At 36.0% G+C, this 20,923-nt stretch overlaps 2 protein-coding genes across 2 annotated transcripts; one reads left to right on the forward strand and one right to left on the reverse strand.

The window, feature by feature from the left end:
• Positions 1-7,507: 7,507 nt before the first annotated feature.
• phf23b (PHD finger protein 23b) lies at positions 7,508-14,486 on the reverse strand. Its single transcript, XM_046852519.1, has 5 exons — positions 13,682-14,486; positions 12,392-12,423; positions 12,202-12,294; positions 10,601-11,204; positions 7,508-8,911 (listed from the first exon to the last, which is right to left on the reverse strand). Exons 1-5 carry the CDS (start codon positions 13,707-13,709, stop codon positions 8,718-8,720), a joined length of 951 nt encoding a protein of 316 aa, XP_046708475.1. The 5' UTR covers positions 13,710-14,486; the 3' UTR covers positions 7,508-8,717.
• A 1,560-nt stretch (positions 14,487-16,046) lies between these two features.
• Positions 16,047-20,134, forward strand: elp5 (elongator acetyltransferase complex subunit 5). Its single transcript, XM_046852014.1, is given in 9 exon segments — positions 16,047-16,327; positions 16,436-16,496; positions 18,190-18,270; positions 18,351-18,562; positions 18,864-18,884; positions 18,887-19,038; positions 19,158-19,256; positions 19,648-19,748; positions 19,934-20,134. Coding segments are annotated over 9 exon segments (891 nt in total). The 5' UTR covers positions 16,047-16,272; the 3' UTR covers positions 20,043-20,134.
• Positions 20,135-20,923: the final 789 nt, after the last annotated feature.

A 20,923-nucleotide genomic window follows, 5' to 3' on the forward strand; every position in this document is an offset into this window, starting at 1 on the left:
CAGTGGCTTGTGAGACAGGAACTGGACAAGAACACTGGTAACTAGTAGTTCAGGAGGACATTTATTCAACACAGAGAAAGAGAGAAAATGAGAACAGAAGGTTTATAAGGACTGATAAATAAATATAGTTAAGTTTTCTCATTGATAAATAAAAGTTAAAGACACTGTACTGTGTGATCAGTGTGTAAGTAGGGACTCTGGTAATACAAGCTATGGTAACATACCTAAAAGGGAGAGATAGGAATTTTTGGTTTAAAGGATGGCACACTTGACTAAATAAATATGTTTTCAACATAGACTTGAACAATGAGACAGACTTTATTCACAAATAAATCATATGACTAATTACTAAAAGGTGTATAATAAACGCCTTATAATATATTTGTGATTAATAAACTGAGTTATTATTTTAAATGAATATGTTAAATGACTCCCAAAACTCTAAGCACACATTCATAGTTTATGGAAATAGTATGGAAAGAAATGAAATATAATAATAAAATGAACGATTTAGTAAAATAAAATTGATTTATTCATTTTTCATAATCGAACCATTCAGGGGAAAAATTATTTTCCCAGCCGACAAAAAAGACTTACTGGAATCTCATAACAGCAACACAACTACATTATCATTAAACATATTTAGTATCATTACTCATGCATTTTCATATTACAAAGACTTTTTGTAATATAAAAAAAGATTTTTCTATAAATTGTATTTCCTTTTTTCATAATGTTTTATATGTGCTTATTAAATGCAATATTAAAACATTAATGTAATTTTCTTGGAAACAATTTAATTAGAAAGATTAAGCAAATGTTCCATATTAATTTTGCCTTATTTTTAAAGTTTTATTGTGATAACTATTTGTAACAACCATACAACATCTACCATGTAACGTGTAACAAGATAAGTAGCTATGGCTGGAAATGTTAACCCTGCTATATTAATATATGACTATATTACCCATTATTTATATGGATAGTACCAGGATTGCTATTTTGCTGTAATAAGTAAAATCATTACAAAAAGCAGGAGAAACTATATGCTGAGACTAATGGATATACATTTGATTTGATTGGAGAACATAAAAAAACATTTTTAATAAAAAAAAAAAAAAAACTTTTATTAAATGTACTGCCTGTAAATATAGATTTCATATATCGCATAACAATAATTAACTTCTGACAGACATTTATACCATCCATACTTTTCAAAGTAAATTAAAATAAAGTAAAGTCTTAGGCACTTGTGAAAAAATGCTGCAGTGTGAGAATGCTTTCAAAAATAACAGTGTTTATTTATTTTTATCCATTAACAAAAAAACAAAACAAAATACTATATGAACAGAAAAGTAATACAAATCAAATTAATCTTTTATGTTACTACGTTTTGGCTTTCAATTCATACTTTTGCACACTTTGTACACATGCACAAAGTCAGGGATTTTGTAGGATCAGAGTCATATCATAGCTCCACAATAAAAACAAGGCTAAGCGACGCAACTATGCAAACACTGGGGTGCAGGAGAATGGCAGCTGGACTAACTAGGTGCTCTGGACTAACTAATCAAAAATTTAAATATTTGGCAGGAGGCAAGTTGTTTGCTGAAGGGCTGAAGAGCAGTACAATAATGAGCGTCTGCAATCAACAGTCAGGCATGGTGGAAGCTACTGCAAGCTTGGGGCTGCATTTTTGCAAATAGAGAAGATTTGGTCAGGAATAATGATGTCCTCAATTCTGAGAAATACAGGCACATATTTATCCATCGTGCAGTACCATCAGGGAGGCGTCTGATTGGCCCAAGTTTATCTGCAGCAGAACATCGACCCCAAACATACAGCCAATGTCATTAAGAAATTTCTTGAGTGTAGAGAAGAACAAGGAGTCCTAAAAGTAATAGTTTTGGCCCCTACAGAGTCCTTATCTCAACATCATTGACTCTGTTTGGGATTACATGAAGAGACAGGAGGATTTTAGGCAGTGTTCATCCACAGAAGGTCTGTAGTCAGTCCTGGAAGATGTTTGCAACAAACTACCTGCTGAGTTCTTTTAAAAACTGTGTGCAGGTGTTTCACAAACAGCAAAAAGAATTGATGCTATTTTGTATTTACTTTCCATTTTTTTAATTGTTAAAAACAAACTTACATTCTTTGTATATATATATATATATTTGGAAAACAGTTTGCTGAAAAAAAAAAAGTATTTATTTCCCAGAGACTTTCAGGACATCTTATAGAATATGGAGAATAATATTAAATAATTTCAACACTTTTGTCAACAGTCTTATTGAGTCATATAAAAAAAAGATTTAATACAATCAAAACTAAATAATACTAAAAAACAAAAAATATGATGATATTGAGTATATTGATCCATAACATATACAAATCAAATAAAATTTTATTTGTCACATACACATACATACAGGGTACGACATGCAGTGAAATGCTTAATTTATTTTATATTATACTTATTAAAAACTATTATTACTCTTATTATTACTATTATACTATTAAAAACTATTAAAATAGTTAATGACTATTTACCAGGTTTAAAGGACACTCATTTTACTACAGTTACACACACACATGCACACAGTACAAAAAGAGAGGTCTTTTTCTAGAGAGAGATTAATATTGAAGCATGAGCTGGAGCCAGAATATACTCGCTCATGAGTTGGATGCCTACCTAAGATAAACCTAATTTCATAAAGTATGACTTTATGACTATGACAAACTAGGCAATAGTAATACAGAGTGAAGTAAGTAATAGATAGTCTGAATGGAAAGCAAAGCAAAATGTAATGGAAAATAGAGGGAAGAGAAAAGGATAGATGTTTCATTTGAAGTCTAAATTCTTTTCCTTTTTTTTTTTAAGGGCATGAATTCTATTTTTATAGTAAATTGTTAATAGTAAATTAAATTTTTATGTTACTTGAATTCAATCATATTTCATTTTAATTTGCTTCTATTTTTTTTATTATATTTTCATTATCATATGATCATTTTACTAAACGTCGTACTGTAAATAATTGTGTATGCGACAAATAAAATCTAAATTTAAATCTAAAGGTTTGAAAAACACAGCTCAGTACACATGCATTTATTTAATGTGTAACATTATATTTAAAATATTTACAATTGTTAATTTAATGGTGATGTCTATTGGTTTATTGCTAATTTTTAAATAAAAATACAATAATGTACCTTTAAAGTGCCATGTAATAGGAATCATTTAGTCATGACATGATCTCATTTATAATCTCCATAAAATGTTATAGATTTACAAGATTATGAGAGAAATAAAAATCACAGAAATACATTAAACAAAAACTCCAACAAATAAACAAAATGTATATCTAATACATACTGAATATTCATTGTTTGAGTCACGCATTAAGGCTATAAGCAGTACTAAACATGAAATCATCAGTCATATCAATCCCGATGGACACAGTAATGAAATATGATCTATAGAAAATGCAGTCTTGACTAGACATGCTCTACTGGCAAATCCTGTTCTATATTTGGCTCTGCTGATCGTTCGGGGTACTTATAGGGCAGAGACCAGGAGGTGGGCGACGGCAGGGACGATCGCGGTACCAATTAGAGTACTCGGCGCCATGCATCTGAGCTCAGATTGTGTTGACAGACTTCTGGGCGGGCACGATGGGCATTTGTAGTACACCGAGTTTATTTACACCGTCCTTTATCTGTCAACGACCTCTCAGTGTTTGGTGGTCCCACAGGCCAGAAATAGCATTAATTAGGACAGGGAGGGAAAAGAGGAAGAGAGAAAACGTGTGGAGCCGCTGGTAGGCCATCAACAGAGGTCTACAGGGGTCTCGACCTCTCTCTTCCCCCGTGTGTGTGTGTACGCCTGCCAGTGCTACCATCCCTTGTGGATGATAAGGATTGAATCCAGCAATGAAATTGGCAAGACAACATTATCAGATGCTTTTGCTGACCACACACAGAGTCATCCAACTGCACATCCCAACGCTCTTCAGAAGGTGTGCTGAACACTATGTAACAAATATTATGAAACAAATAAGAGTATAGAGTCATTGGAATTTTTCATTAAAATCTAATAAATAAAAACAATAGCAATATGAAAAAAAAATACAAATACTGTAAAACTCCAAGTGCAGTATAAATCTCTTTATTTATTTAATATATACTTCCACTACATATAAAAGTCATCAAGACTTTATAAAAAGTCATAAAAACACTTTCCAAATGGTCCCAAATATTGAAAGTTTGTTTTTTATATTTACTTTTAAAGTCAATTGATTCATCCATTGAAGAATTTTTTAACCATCTTCCCATGAATTTGAATGAACCAAAACAACAATGACTGAATATTTTTTGTGCATGCTGCAATTTAGATTTTCTTTTCTGTATTATTATTAAAACAGAATGCAGTAGATATACAATAATTTTGTAAGTAATGTGCAGATTTACAGTTCATAATTTTTTCCATCCTTCAAGTTAATAGGGGATTGGGGAATGCAATTATTATAATAATAAAGTAATTACAATTATATAATGTATAAAATTGACATGTACAGAAGAAAATTTGTATAAAAGATATATTTTATGAGTCAAGTTTTACTACTTACTCTACTTACTCTAAACCTACATATATTTCAGAATATATGTTATGGGGTTTTTTTTTTGTTTCTTTTAGGTTTTAAAATTGCAGATTTTTCTTAAACATGGAAAATGTTTTCTGTCAATTTTTGTGTTGCTGGTATTAGAAATATCTAAAGATATTTGTTATCCATCATTTTAAGAAAAAGCTTTAAGACACAACGCAGATTTTGAATATTAAAATACACTTATAAATGGCCATTAATAAAACTATATTGTAAAAGTTTTGCCAGATGCACATCCTGATCTCTTATTCATTTTTTATTTAGAAAAAAAATTTAGTTTTGAGGAAATTAGTTGATTCTTGGTGTCGAAAAGTTTCAAAATAAACTATTAGGCGCCACATTCATAACAGAAAGTCATTTAGGAAGGGTTGCACTTCCTTAAAACAACCCAAAAAACGTCCTACACCGGATCCTCACCAAGCATGATTGAAGCTATAATAAGAATCAAAGACTTTTCTTTGTATGCACTCCTTTTATGTCCCTCTTGAAAAAAGTAAAAAAAAAGATTTGTCTGTTTAAAAATAGACGAGAATTTTATATATATATATATATATATATATATATATATATATATATATATATATATATATATATATATATATATATTTTAAGGCAAAAAGGGGGAGTGCATACAAATAAAATCTTTAATATCTAGTTTGAGAAATGGTGGTGGATCACTGATGTTTTTTGGTGCTACTTGTTGAAAGTTGGCATCAAGATTCTGCTAATACCCAGGATATTTTGGGTCAAAACCTGGTTGCTTCTGCCAGGAGATTTAGGCTAAACTGTATCAACATAAAGTTATTATTTCAATTCTATATCCTAATTGGCACAGAAATGGCTGCAGTAACACAAATGAGTGTTTTAACTGTTATCTCAATCTCTGAATAGAAAAATAACAGAGGAAGAACATGGCTATAAATATAAATTTAAAATGCAGATTAATTGACAGTAAATAATGTAATATTATTTAAACTAAAACTAGGTGATGTCTCCATATGTGTAATCTAAAACATAACTTTTGCTTAATTTTTGAATTATTTATATTTAATTCTAGAGTTGACTATAGCTGACAGTCAATGTTTATATACGTGATTTTCAGGATCTTGGCACTGTGCCCCAATTTAAATTGTTCTGAAACAAAATTGCTGTCCTCAAGGTCGTTGTTTACTAGCACATTCTCATTTGGGTTCATTCTGCTTGAACTGATGGGTGGGTGAGTGAATTCACCTCACACATACACACACACACACACACACACACACACACACACACACACACACACACACACGCCCTGACTATAATCATCCAGGCATCCTCTGCACATATAAACCCACCCCATCTTCATGTCTACAAATACCTCAATGCTCACTGCAACCCTACAGAGAAACAGCATCACTGAGACCAAGAAGCAACTTTCCTGCTGAGTACCAGTTCCTGAACATCCACTGTAAAGGTAAAGCGGGAAATCATTTCATTTCACTTTCTGAACAATTTAGCACTTCAAAATGCCCTTTATGAGCATAAAAATGCAATATATTTCTATATTTGTACTTTTCATGCTATTCATGCTGACCATTTTTGCACTTTGTAACTGAAGAATAGATTATAAAATGTCAATATTGTTTCGCACAATGTAGATTAAATGTTTGATATTTTGTGGGGTTCGTTTCAGATGTTGCACAAAAGTTTTCTGCCCATCTTGGCTCTGTGCTTTTTAATGGATGAGGTTTATTCCTTCCTGCTACCAGACAGGCTACAGCTGAGCAGAGTAAGTTCAACAAAACATCAGCTTTCATGTAGATTTATATATTTTAAAAAAATAATTAAAAGAAATGAAATTTTCTCATTATTAATCAAATCAAAGTTTTCAACACTAATGAACAATTGCAAGCAATTAATGAAACACTCTAACCCTTACTATCACCATTTTTCCTCTATAGAGCAGCCACAGGTTGGCTCGGGATCTCTCTTCTCACCTGTCGGAGCTCTCTGATCTGGTAGAGATCTTTCCTGATAACGGCGGGGAAATGACCCGTGACTGGGAGCCTAACCCAGTTCGATCCTCAGTTGCTTTCCCTCTCCCTGCAGAACGCATTTCAACATCTCACACCAGCACACAACATCGCAGGAACAAAGACAAGAGGTGAGGAAAGCAGTGAACAAAACAATGGCTTCACACTGTTACTCTGGAGCTTCTAAAAACAATGTCGGCTCATAATGGATTGTTAGTTGAACAAATCAACAGTTGAATGAACCCAAAGTCCACACTCAATTTCATTCATTTTGCTTTCCTTCCTGTAGGGTGAGAGTGACTGTTCCCTTGGACCGCATTGGCAGCTTACACTTACCAGGCAGAAAGAGCAGAAAGGTGAGCATTCGCATGTAAACCCGACTTTTACATTTTATTAAATTCTTTACATTGTATCTAAATTTGTGAGAAGAGACTTTTCGAACTATATTGTTTTTTTCCCTTCAGGATGAACCAGAGGAGCAACGAGACTAATCCCACAGCACTACCACAGGACTGATCTAACATGCAGGTGTAAAGGGACAGATTAAGCCTAGTCTTGTAAATAACAGCTACATGAGATTACTAATAAAAACACTTCAATCTAGGATTAGGCTTAATGTGTGTTTAAAAATGTATATTTAACAAGTGCATTTCTTTTGTAATCTATTTATTGCTATTTAATGTCACCCTGTAGTGGTATGCAAACTGACAGACACTGTACTTGTGTGCCTCAATAAAATAAACTAACAAAAAAACATGCATTTTATCATTATTCATTAACGGAAAATGTTTGCTTGTGTTACCTTTTTAAATAATAATAATAAACTTTGGATAGGATACCCAATAAAGAAAAGGCTTTATTTCTTAAGGTACAGTTAAAGAAAACATCAGATGCCAAAAATATAACATTTGCTTGGCTTTTCCTCTTTGTTTTCATATGTACAGTTCTGAAGGATATGGTATTTACAGAGTAAAATAGAAGAGGGGTCTATGTTCTGAAATGTCATTAAACCCCTCACAGGAGGAAAAAAAAAAAAAAAAAAAAGAGCGAGAGAGACAGACATTAGAAACAAAATATGCCAACATAAACTCTTTTCTGTACACAAGAAGATCTACTCTCTGAACTGAAGCAGCTCCACAACCACTAACTCTCAGGGTGTATGTGACCTTAACCAGATCTTATACAAGAGATTAAAACCCAAATTAAGCTCTAAAAAAAAATTATAATAATTACAACTAAACTGTAAATTGGGAGTGTAAAGTGATCCTCAACACTCAGGTGGCAGTTGCAAAGCTCTTAAACATCATTCATTCGTCTCAGAAATCTTCCTTCAAATTAAACGAAATTAGTTGATGCACGATTTCGGACCTTACGCTTGGTAAGACTCCAGCAGTGCAACCAATGGAAATGTTCCAATATGAAAGTTCCAATTTCAAGTCCAACATAGGATGTTCCCCGCAACAGAACGATCTGGAGTTGATAGTTAAGTGCTAGTTAGTGACAGGACTGCAAAGGCGCCGACATGCACTGAGATTAAAAAATTAGTAGAAGAGCTAATCATTTAATAAAGCATATCTGTTAATATCAAGTATCATGTATTTGAGAGCAAAACTGAAATGTGTGAGAAAACAAGCAACAGAAATTACAACCTATACACTGACCGCTTCTTCAGGCAAACAGACAAACTTTAGATTCTAAGGATCTGTTTCCTGAAAGGCTTTTACACCACAATACATCAAAATCATCACCATCTTTTAGCTCTTCTAGAAAGCCAGCACTAAACACTCCCTGATGATCAGACTGAACTGGCACACAGATCACACTCAGTAAGAGTCACGTTTGTTTGTGTACAAACATGAAGAAATTTCCCTTGTGTTATTAGCCGTGTATATGATTGTCAAAATTCTGTAAAGAACTGATGCGCGAGGAGGTGGGAAGGGGGGGACTCAAAAAGACCATCCCAGGTCAAAAACAGTGTTTTTGTCTCATACTTTAAATGGAGGACGGAAACAATGAGCTTCTGCTGAATCCGGCATCTTCTCTAACTCTCTTTTTTATTGCCCGATCGCCTCGCGTCCCTGCATTTGTGACAGTAGAATATGTCTGGGACGTTGGATTTCTTGATTTTGGCGCAGGACAGATGCACCCATATGCTGCACTGGTTGCACTCGATCATGGGTCGTCCGGCGAACGGCTTCCCACAGTAGCAAGTGATCAGATCCCACGAGTCGTCGCCTGCAGGGGGGAAAATGGAAAGAAAGTGTTAAAACTATAGCTAGAAGAAGCTGTATTGTCGGTACAGTACAGTAATTAACAGGCACACAAGATGACTGTGAAAAACGTTAGTCCTCATTAGATGTGCGTCAGTATTTCACGTGTTAGAGTTGACTCTAGCTGTGACATTTGGACATGCTGCTGGTTTCCCAATATGAAAAGTCAGAGTGTCAGTAAAACAGATCTTTACTAGCAAGAAGGTCTGTTGAGCTTAGCAATAGCAACTGGCAAACCACAGAGCACCAGAGTAGGTTTCAAGTGGAAAAAAATACTATTGATTACATATGATTTACAATATATTCTACTATCCAAACTTTGAGAAACTATCTTCTCGTTTTTAGTCTCTTACTCCTATACCATGTATTTAATTTACACCAATTAATCTACATGAAATCAGACTGGTTTAATACCCTTCATCTCTCACCCATTCCTGTCTCGTAGGTTTTATCTATTCACGTTTGTATGAACTTTATCTTTGTGTATGGATGCACCACTGTGGCACCTGAATGCTATTCTTTATCATTTACTCTGTATTCTGGAAACATTTGACTAAATCTTGATGGAATGTTCATGTACTTTTTTAAATGTATTATTATTTTCAAGTGACAATGAAAGCTACTTTGCTGCTATTGACACCACATCAACACTACTGATGTCACCAGTTCTTTGTTAAAGAGCAACAGGAATTTGATGCCAAACTTAATTTTGTCAACTAAGAACTGGTTCTTTATGGCTGCAAACCACAGAATGGTTTGAGATTAGACACGTTGCAAGGAGAAACTGGCTATTAATGAAGAGCAAAAGCATTAACAGGTCTACAGATTGCTAAAACCTGCAGAGCCTTAAAAAAGAGTAGAAAAATTCCAAAGCAAACAAAGAAAAGATGACCAAATTCCTCAAGAAAAAAAAAACTTTCTCCTTTTATGAGCACAATGATATCTGTAAGGCTAGACTAGTCATTTTTCAAGACTCAAATATTTGTCTGGTGTTTCCACAGGAGGATTTGAATTCTCATTACTACCAACAATGCTATGTTCATTACTGCAATACAGAACAAATCCTCTAGGTGGCAATAACGCACTAATATTGTGAAGTAATAGTGGAAATAAACATCTGTACATTTTTCACAGAAAGCCAATAAAAATGTGTTTGCTAATTTAAATTAAAGGAGTTGCTTTAGAAATTGTAATACATAGCCTTTGATTATATAATAATTATAGTAATTAACCAAAACACATAAACAAGCGCTCTCGGGGGGATGTGCAATTATTTTACCCCATTCATTACGTTTCAGGTAACCTGCTTTTTTTTTAAGGGTTAGAACAGCTGTGGCGTAAATGAATTATACTTCTGTTGATTACAAACCCAAGCAAGCTTGTTCCAAAATATTGCAGATGGTTACATGGTCACATGACAGTCTTCCCAGAGGTTGTGTCTGGGTGGATCCCAAATAGCTCACAATTTGAACATATAGAGCGCAATATTATTGCTTCGCTCATGTTGTGCACTTGCACTCAGCACAATAAATTATTTATATCCAGCTGTAAGAATTTCTAATGACTATCAAGTTTATAAGTAGAAAGAATTCTGAGGATGAATTTGATCTCCTGACTTTTTTCATTTTCAACATTCTAAAATAAAAGCACTCGCCTGATTCCACCATTATATCCTCATCTGCAATCCACGTTTCGCCTTCGCTGGAACTCATTTCAGCATCTCTGCTTGCTTCGTCGCGCTCCGACTTCACCAGGCTGGGTCTCTGGGACTGCAGTTCTCCCGGCTGATCTGCGTGCTCCTCTCCGTGGCCGAGTCCGGTCTCAGACTCCGTCTCGCTGAGTGCAGAGTTCTTAAGCTTCTTAAGGCTTTTGGGTTGCTTGGAGTTTTTGCTGCGCTTGATTCGTGCGCGTTTTTCTCCGCTGCTACTGCTGCTGTCTCCTGCGCCTGAGCCAAGAGAGAGGCGCTTCAGCTTTTTGTCTTTCTTGCGCTCCGCTTTGCTGCTCGCTTGGCCCTTGTAGAGAGAGTCCTTTAACCTCATTTTCTCCAACAGGGTGCTGTCGGAAGGTAGGCGCTGCATGGTCTTGACACTTTTGTTGGCGCGGGCTTTTTGCACAAAAGTGTGAATGGTGTGTAGATCCGAGCTGCCATCGCCCCAGCTCGGAGACATGTTCGAACTGGCACCACCTCCCACTCCACCGTCACCTGAGGTGCCAGAGCTGTGTGGTGAACTGGAGGACGCTGGAGACCATGGTCTTTCCTACAAAGGCAAGACAAGACAAGAAGTTCTACACAGATGCAAATGTAAACACCTAATAAAAGTCACAAAAAGGTAAGATTCTAAGGGGAACAATTCTTGTGGCTTAAACAACTACCCATTATAAAACCTGAACAAAGATGCTTGCGAGAGTGCGTTAAAATCTAGCAGTACACAATGTTTAAGGTCTGCAATTTATTGCAATCTCATGCAAGTTACAGGTGCCCACGAAGCATTGAATGTTTTCCAAACCCTCTCTCAATTTGTGAGTTTCTTTTTTACTCATTTATTATTATTTTTTTATCCCTGCCAGTGTTCACAATTATTCTTGGGGTATTTATTATGCATCAACATAGCAGGTCTGTTGCAAGTCCTTCTCATCTGCATGACAGTTGTTCAGCTGTACTTGGTGTTTCTGTTTTATACGTGTTTATGTTATACTGTTACATTCTGGTATTCTGACCACTGTGAAAGTCGAAATAGGAAGTTACATTACAAATTCATTGTTCAACACAGTGTGATCTCGCACACTGCAAAGAAACTCTATACCAGAGGTACTCAAACGTTTTCCTTACAAAGAGCCAAACATGAATTTTGATTTATTTTCTCTCTCAAATGTTGCACACTTTTCATAATATTTAAAATTAAAGAAAACTTCACTGTACAATGAACTAATGGTGAAACTTACAGTACAATGAAAAACAATCCAAATGTATCATACAATATATGTTAACGCCTAATACAGCTATTCTAATGAGAAACATGAAACTGGATCTTATTCCTCTAAAGTTCTCTCATATGCCATTTTCCCCCTTTTTCCTCTTCTCATGTATGGCGCTGGTGAACCAAATCTAAGGTCACTACAGACCATCTCTATCCCACAGGCCCTAGTTTGGGTATCTCAGGTGTAAAACTAAAGCTGGGGGCTTTTCCCCCTGACCAGGTCTCACCTGCACAAGTACACACACACACACACACACACACACACACACACACTCACCTCTTTAGGAGACGGGATATAACCAGCGTATGCCAAGACAAAGCTACAGAACTTGTTGAAGTCTTCCACAGTCCTCTTTCGTCTCTCTGGTGGCTGAAAATGACATTTGTTTAGGTTGAAATACACTGAAACTTACAGATAAACACAACAACACGAAGGGGTTTAAGGATGTCAGGGTGGTGCTGCTTACCAGAGGCTCCGCTTTGCGTTTCAGTAATGAATCTGTAACACAAAAAAAGAAAAGACACAACATGAACTAGGAGCAAAAAACAAAATGCGAGGGAAATAAAACCACTGTAATAAATAAACATGCGAGTACGTCTGCGTCATTTAGTGTTGTTTTGATATTATTATTATACACTTGTTTTTTTTTTAATAAATCCGGGCAGGGCGCGTGCGCTGTGGCGTTAGCCGGGCAGCTAAAGCAGGACATGCTAACAAAACACAGACGCGGTCAGTCCGCCTCAAGTCCACATGAGCCTCGGTTTCATCTACATCTCAGAACCACAGCGGGACATTTTCACCTGAACGACGTGTCCCTGTGTGTGGTGGACACGCAGTGTCGGACAAAAAAAGGACAGTATCGCTGTATAACACATGGCGAAAATCTGATCTCCTGAACAGACTCGACAAAACGACCACGTCTTTCCAAAACCAGTCCTGCAGCTCATTAAACCAGCAGGGTTCGATCTCATCTGTTTTATTTCCAACCAGAAAACGAAATCAGCTCCAATTTCTCCTGCTAGGACCATAGAGCTTGACAATAAGCGCTAGCGGGCTAGCCGGCTAACTCCCTTTACTCCGGCGCGTTAGCATGGGCTACACAGTCACTCTATACACCGGTGAGATCTCAGGGAATGTCCTCACTACTGATGTACTCGATAAAACTGAAGTAAAATAAAACAAATAAATTGAAAAGAGGGTCTTTGATTAATCTGGAGACGTCGATGAAGAAGAGGAAGAGGAGGAGGGACCGTTGGGTAGCTAGCTCCGGCTCCAGCTAAGCTCCATGAACACCGCGTATACAAACGAACCTGGGGTCAGTGAGAACATCGGTTTTTTTTGTTGCTCTAAACAACTAAAAAAACACGACGATTTGTTAAACTCGATCAACTTTCCTCGCTGCTCGGTTGGGTTGGGTCGAGATCTCGGTCTCTACAGACCAGGGCTAACACCGACCCAGCCTGCTACTCCAAATATAGGACGCTAACGAGGGATGGAACCAACTGTCGCGAATCCAGGGAATTTAATAGTCGCCGATTTTGACCTAAAAAATCCACATAAAACACAATTAAGAGCCGTATTTTTGTGTGAAGAGACACCCGACTCGGTGTCTAGCTCGAGGTTGAGGTAGCATGCTACCACGACGTGGCTAATAATAACCGGCTAACGCGAATGACGACAAATAGAGCAGCCGTGAGAGTGTATAGGAGTCGTGATTTCTATTAAAAACGAAGAACGTGTGAGATCTTTCCCCTACCTTGGTGCTCAGACATTATTTCGAGCATTGTCACCTCAGCGGTGATGTCCGCTCAACTTCGGTGGCTCTGAGCAGCGTTGATTCACCGGCTGTGTGCGAGCCCGAGAAAAGCGAACGCACTTTTTCCCCCCAAACCACAAAACGCTCGATTTTCTTCCTCCAAACGAAGTAAATATCAAACTTTTCTTTGTTTTTCTATTTCAGAAATGTCTCGATGGGCTTATTTGCTCTCAAATCGACTTCGATCTGCTCGATGGTGAGCTAGCCTGAACATTTCCCCGTCTCATGGCGTTGCATAAATACGCTGAAGCCCCGAGAGGGACAGAGGGCATCCTGCAGTCCGAGGCACGACTTCGTGTCGCTGTGTTTCCTCTCCCAATCCCCGATCTATCCCGATGATCCAGACACCAAATATTTGCTCCTTTTCTTTCTCATTAGAAGTGGAAAAACTTCTTCTAACTCCGTGTGCGTATATCCGCCGCTGCGCCTCCCAAAGCGCTCGATGTCAACTGAGTAAAGCCCCTTGCGGCTGATCCCGGCCGTCGCACAACTCCTCACTCACTATGGCCTTATGGGAAATGTAGTTTCGTACTAAAATCGGTGAACGCATAGGTTAATATTTTGCAAATCATAGTGTTACAGAATAAATAGATCAGGACTGGAAAATGGAAAAAAAAAAAACCCGCGCATGATATCTATGAGAACTGATATGAAGGCAAACCTATAAAAGGGTAAGCGCGATTGAATGCTCGAATCTGATTGGTCAGGAGGTGATGCGTTGCGTTTGTGTAACTGCGCGCCTCGGACAGTAGTTCCGGCTGAAACGTGAACGATGGGCCAAATATCAATGCGCGTTCTATAGTAAACGCTCATACACATTTGTATATGTAGTATAAATAATAAAACTAATAATAAACAAATAAAAACGTGTAAAAACGTGTAAAAAATGGTCGATGCCACTTTTTTTCTGTTCGAAGATTTCTTTTTACATTTATGAAGAAAGTATTTGTAACTTTGCAACAGATGCACAGGATCAGCACAGGATGTCATTATAACAATATTCGTATACAAGAATAAGAATCATAAATAAATATAGAACATTATAAACAATTGTAATGATCTTTATGTACAATTTCTAATGAGTACTATTGCACAAGCGCTGCGATACTGTAAATTGTCTGTGATTCGTCAGTGCAACAGTATGAGTGGTGATGTAATATTACTTTTATCCAACAGTACTGTATATTTAAGAAAATAATATGCCATTTTAGATACAGTATGGACAACTATTTTGTTCATTATTGCTCTGTAAGCAAACAAACAAAAAAGAGTGTTGTGTGTTGTAACACACAGACTGACTTAAGAGTCTACAGTAACACATTTTTAGTGTAATGGACATTTAAAGAATATACATTTTATTTAGCAAAAAAAAAAAGAGAAGTACACTGACTTATACTAAATATTAGCACCAGACATCAGCCATCTTAGAACAAAGCTTATCCAGTCAAATACAAATAAAAAAAACTAGATATTACCATGAATTTTTACAATTTTGTTTTAACCCTTTAATTTGATTGTATTTCGTATTTCACTGGCCATGTCTTATCTTATCTGGCCTTGTCTTGTCCAGCAGACACAAAACATTACTATAACGTTTGCATTTGTTGCAGCTTGGTAATTTTGAGAAACCATTTTACATGTATATTTTCATCACAGAATTTCTCTTTGTCATACAAAAAGCATTAAGCAAAAACAAGAAGCCCTCTTTTTTATTGGGGACTTAAATCCTACCGTGACACTGTTACTACCCCCAGCAACTGCAAAGCCCTTAAGACTATCCAACTTTGTCACTGTTTTATTTATTTTTTGTTGCAAACTTTAATATGTAACTCTAGTTTCTTTCTCAAACCTCCGGTATCGCTGTAAATGTTTTTGACTTAATTAAATAAAAAAGGAACCAATTTCTTCATCTTCAGACATTGTTCTTTTTTTGGTAAAAAAATTCAGTGCTGTTCCAAAAATATTCTGAAAACATTAAAGCAAATAATTGTAATATCATAGATGTACAACAACTGAGAGTAAACCTTGCTAGAGTTGTGTAACTAACCTTCTAGGAACATTCCTGAAATGTTTTATGGTCTCATAATATGACGTTTGTTTTTGTAAATACAAACAAATGTTCTAGGAATGTTCCCATAACGTGGAGTTTAAATTATGCATTGAAAGCTTGTTTGTGTGTATTGATTCTTTTTGTTGCTCAAGAAAAGAAAAAAAGAAAAAAAAAAAAAATAGAAACGTGGAGCCATGTTGTCTCTCGTGTAGTCTCCCATTTAAGGGCCTAAACTACATCGTAAACTCCCGCACACTAGGGGCGCTATAGACACTACAGTGAAACTGTTATGAGTCCGGAGTTTAAACGAAGAACACAAGCAACACTTTGCTGATTGTCTTTGAATCAAATACAACCAAAAGGTTAATTTATGTAGGTAGGAATTGTTTGTGCAAGTGTAGAAGCAGAGCAGTAGATTCAATTCAAGTAGATTCACATTACATTACTGGAGCATATTATTTTTCGCACTGTACCATTCATCATGCTGTCAGAGGTGTTCCAGGGACCGGAAATGGGAGAATTCATTATAATTCGAGGTAACAATATAGAGAACAGTTTTAAAACAGTTAAATAGTTAAAATTATATCTGGATTCTGCTCTGAACAGTTATCTCAAGTTTTTTTTGCATGCAATTTCTCTTCCAGACACAGCTTGTTATTCTGGACGACGCCTGCTTAAATATTACATAAACAGCGCCTTAAAGAGGTAATGACTTTTATATAAGGTTTAATAAACGAATGTTTAATGTCCAGTAATTCACTTAAGTATGTGTATCACACAATACATATGCTACATACAATGCTTATAGCTCAATGACTCCATAAATTATACTTTCACCATGGGTCAAGTCGATTTTTATTGTTAGTCACATACAGTGAAACGAAACAGCTTAAGACAACAGAAATTACTGTTATATAACACAAAACTACAGAAATCTTATCAGACACATGTGCAACATTTAGTGCATATAAAACACCATAAGACAGTAAACACAGAGACATTGCAGCACTGACCAGTACAGATGATTTGTTTGTGCATATGAAATGTCCATATAATAGTAAAAATTCTGTTCATGTAGACACTAAATTGTTTTAGCAGTAATTTGTGCAAACAGTTAATGAGTATGTTTCTGTATGAGACAGGCCAGGCCGTTTGTAATTTGTAGTCAGATAGCTTGCAGAAAGAAATCGTTTAGCCCCCAGGACGTGAAGGTCTGAACACTGCGTTTTCTCAGAGGGCAGGAAAGTAAAAAAAATTGTGATAAGTGTGCGTGATCAGCTGCAAAGCCACCAGCGTGCTGTGTAAATGTCCGTGATGGAGGGAAGAGAGACCCCGATGATCTTCTCTGCTGTCCTCATTATCCACTGTACGGTCCTGTGATCCAAAGGTGCAATTCCCAAACCGAGCAGAGATGCAGCTGCTCTAGATGCTCTTTATGGTCACTTTGTAGAACAGAAAAAGCTCGACCCTACTTGGGTGACCACAAAAAATGTAGTAGCAGGACTAATTCCACTTTGGCAAGTGGCTTTACTGAAACAAAACAATGTTTTTCCAAGATTAAGATGCGAGACAAAACGGAACTAACTTAGACTAAGCAGACATAAAGGTTGTTACATAAATTCCATGTATGTAAATCTGTGCAAACAATGTAACAGTACAATAAATGCTAAAGAAACGATTCATAGGCACAGTGAATAAGTGTTTTGCTATTCAGTACACAGTTAGTGTGGAATCCAAGTCATTATTTAAATAATAATAATAATAATGTTGTTTAGCAGCATTTTTTAAACTGTCTTTAGCAGCTGTTGAAACAAAGAATGTGAGTCATTTTAATGAAGGTGGAATGGTGTGAGAGGTGAGAAATGGTGTTAATTGAGTGTGAGAGTGCTTGGAGAAAGAAACTGTTGCACAGCCTGTGCGTTAGAGCCAAAATGCCTCTGCACCTTTACACAGAATGGTGTGAAATCAAGCTGGGCCTGATTTCTTTATATCTAATACTCTAGATGCATGCATGCAGTGTTCTTTTTGTCTAGTGATTGTGCAGAATCCCCACTGAAATGTGTTGAACTCAGTTTGGTCAGATATTATATTTTTGAAGAAATGCATTTATCTAATCTATCAAATTTAGAAAGAACATGTCAAATAGTTTACTTGATTATCCCTAGCACTCCACCCTGCCTGCCAAATGCCCTTGAACAAGAAACTAAAAGTAGATAGATTAAACACGCGTCGTCCATGCAAAGTACAAATGACAAAAAAGACAAACATTAGAATTGTTAAATGTATTTGTTTTTGCTGAATTATATCTATACAAAATTTTATGATCTATTATCAAATCTGTTGAAGTATTGCTTTACGTATAAACTGGGATTAATTCTGTTTTGTTTTCATTTCTAAGGGAGGAATCGGTCCACGTTTTGGGGTTTGATGTACCCGAGCATGAATTGCGCGCAAAATTGGACAGCAGTCACCTGCATTTGTAAGTCTATTGTCTATTTGATTTTGTTTTGTATACCGTAAGCGATGAGCAGTGATCAGAGCCATTTTATCTGTTGCTAGGCTTCACTTTCATAATGCACACATCGACCCGCTTGGCTGGACCAAGCAGTCGTCGTTCACAGTGAAACATTTCAGCGCAACAGAAATCACACGCCGACTTCAGGAGACACAAGATGCCAAAGCTTCTATACTCGTCATTGACTCATTATCTTGGGTTTTAAGACATCATGACACGGTTACTGTCTGTCAAGAACTTCAGAAGCTCAGGAAAGGTTCGTCTTCTCAGCAGCACACAAGTATTTTAGTCTCCATCCTACTTTTTTAACTGCTTTGCATCAGTGTATGAGCAATGCAACCTGGTTGTGCAAAGAAAAAAAAAAATGAAAAGGTGTTCTGACACATGGTGAATATATTTAGTGAGGTTTTATATATATATATATATATATATATATATATATATATATATATATATATATATAATAATGAAGTATTTCATGGATTTGATCTCTTTCTTTAACTAGACTGAATAGGCTGATGACTGATAATGGTAAAATGTCTCTCCTTTATAAGCAGGTGGCTCTGTAAGGATGCTTTTGCTCTCCTACACATGGATATTCACCAGCAAGGAATTGTGGAATGTTTAACCCACTTAGCAAGCACTGTCATTTCTGTTAGACCTGTTAACAATACACGGTATGCTGTGGCCACAACATCACATCGTAAAAAATCTAGAAAAGTGATGCAGAAGGTAATTATATTGTTTTTTATTTTTCATAAATTAATTGTAGATTTTTTTATTATTTCAAATTTTTTTCCATTAAACGACGTGTATTAAAAAGCTGATGACATCATTCTTGTTTCCTTAAGGAGGAGTTTTTCAGTTTAACAGAGGACTTAAAACTATCAACAGAGATTAAACCAAACCAAACTGGAAATGTTCAGGCAGACTTACACACCAAGTCTGAGGTGAAATCTTTTTGTTTGTTTCTAAAGCATATTTTTTTGTGTATGTACACTGTGGTCAAAGGTTTCTGGACACCTAATCATTACAGCCTGATTGCTAAACATTAAGGATTCAGTCACAAGGGTGTTAGTGAGAAAACCTGGTTTACAATAAACTTGAATTCTACCACAACAACTCTAGCAAGCTGTGTCTCTGTGGACTTCATTTTGTGCACATAGATTTTGTCCTGCTGAGATGTATGGTCCAAGCTGTGTCGCAGAAATTTGGGGAAAACAACAAACATGGGTGTAATGGGCAGGTGTCAGCATACTTTTTGGCCATTTAGTGCAAGTCCACCTAGTCCTGGATGTGAACATGTTTTGCAATGTGTCTTCTGTCTCTTTTCTCTTTCAGATGGATCCAACATCAAATTTGACCTTTAATCTTTGTTTATCTGAGGTTGAAAGAGCAGAAAAGGAAAAGGTTGCTCTACCCTTTGTCTTCAGTGAAGAAAAGTAAGCTAATTAGTGATTAATCTTAAATGTAAAAACTAATACCACTATTTCTACGTAACTCATTATTTTACTGGTACATAAAACCAGTTCTTTTAGTATCGTTGAAAAGAATTCAGGTAATGTGTATGGTATGTCATTATGTTAATATAATCAGTGCTCTTTCCGTTTTTTGCTCCTTTAAACAGAAAGTCTTCTCTACTGAGGCCAGGCCGGGGTTCTGGGCGAATCATGTATGAACCCGATTCCAATGATGATATAGATGACGAAGACCCAGATGATGACCTTGATGTTTAAAAGGTCCCCCTTAGCCCATTGATGGAGACTTTCTGGGTTCTGCACACCGATATTGAATAAAAAATAAACTCAATTTAAATGTGCGGTCTAAACATTGTGCTATGGTCAGAATGACAAAACCAGCAATACTGCACATTATAGTGTCTTCTAAACTGCTTGTTAAAAGGGAACAAAAAACTGACAGCGATTTATATTTTTGACGTACTACTTTGTAGGCAGGGACTCTTATTTCACCCACAGCAAGAAAGTGTGTCTCTATTTGTCCATAAACACAGTTCAGAATAATTCTGATACTGGCAGTCTGTGATTACAATTCTCAGATGTCTGGAGCCCAAACATGTCCCACCAAAGTTTTTATATTTATTTATTTATTGTTTGCAATATCAAAATAATTTTGATATTGAACACATTTTTCGCATTTCTTCTTCATTTAGCTATATTTCAACTTTGCTTGCTGTTATGAGCAACACCTAAGGAAATTTCTAATTAGCACATTTTTACATTTGTTTGGTTAATTGAGTTGGACACTATTTTTACCCATATATATATAATTTGCATAAGCAGTTACCTGTTCAAACTTTTCGCTTTGCATATTATGGGATTAAAATACACTCCATACTGATCATGAACAATAAAGTCACTTTTTTTTATTCCAAAAGAAAAAGGCATACAATTTAATAAATGTTTATTTAGCCATTTAGACTAGACTTTTTTCCCCATTGGACTATTTCCTATATTGTGTTATATTTGTATATGTTTATAAGAAACAATAAAGTGTAATAAAGTCATTTAAATATGTTTGCATAAGCCATATCTTAACGGAACTCTTTCACCATTTTTCATCATTGTCATATTCTCACGTAAATGATCACCTACAGTGT

This window comes from Silurus meridionalis, chromosome 6 (genome assembly GCF_014805685.1).
Source record: "Silurus meridionalis isolate SWU-2019-XX chromosome 6, ASM1480568v1, whole genome shotgun sequence".
Lineage (NCBI taxonomy): Eukaryota > Metazoa > Chordata > Actinopteri > Siluriformes > Siluridae > Silurus > Silurus meridionalis.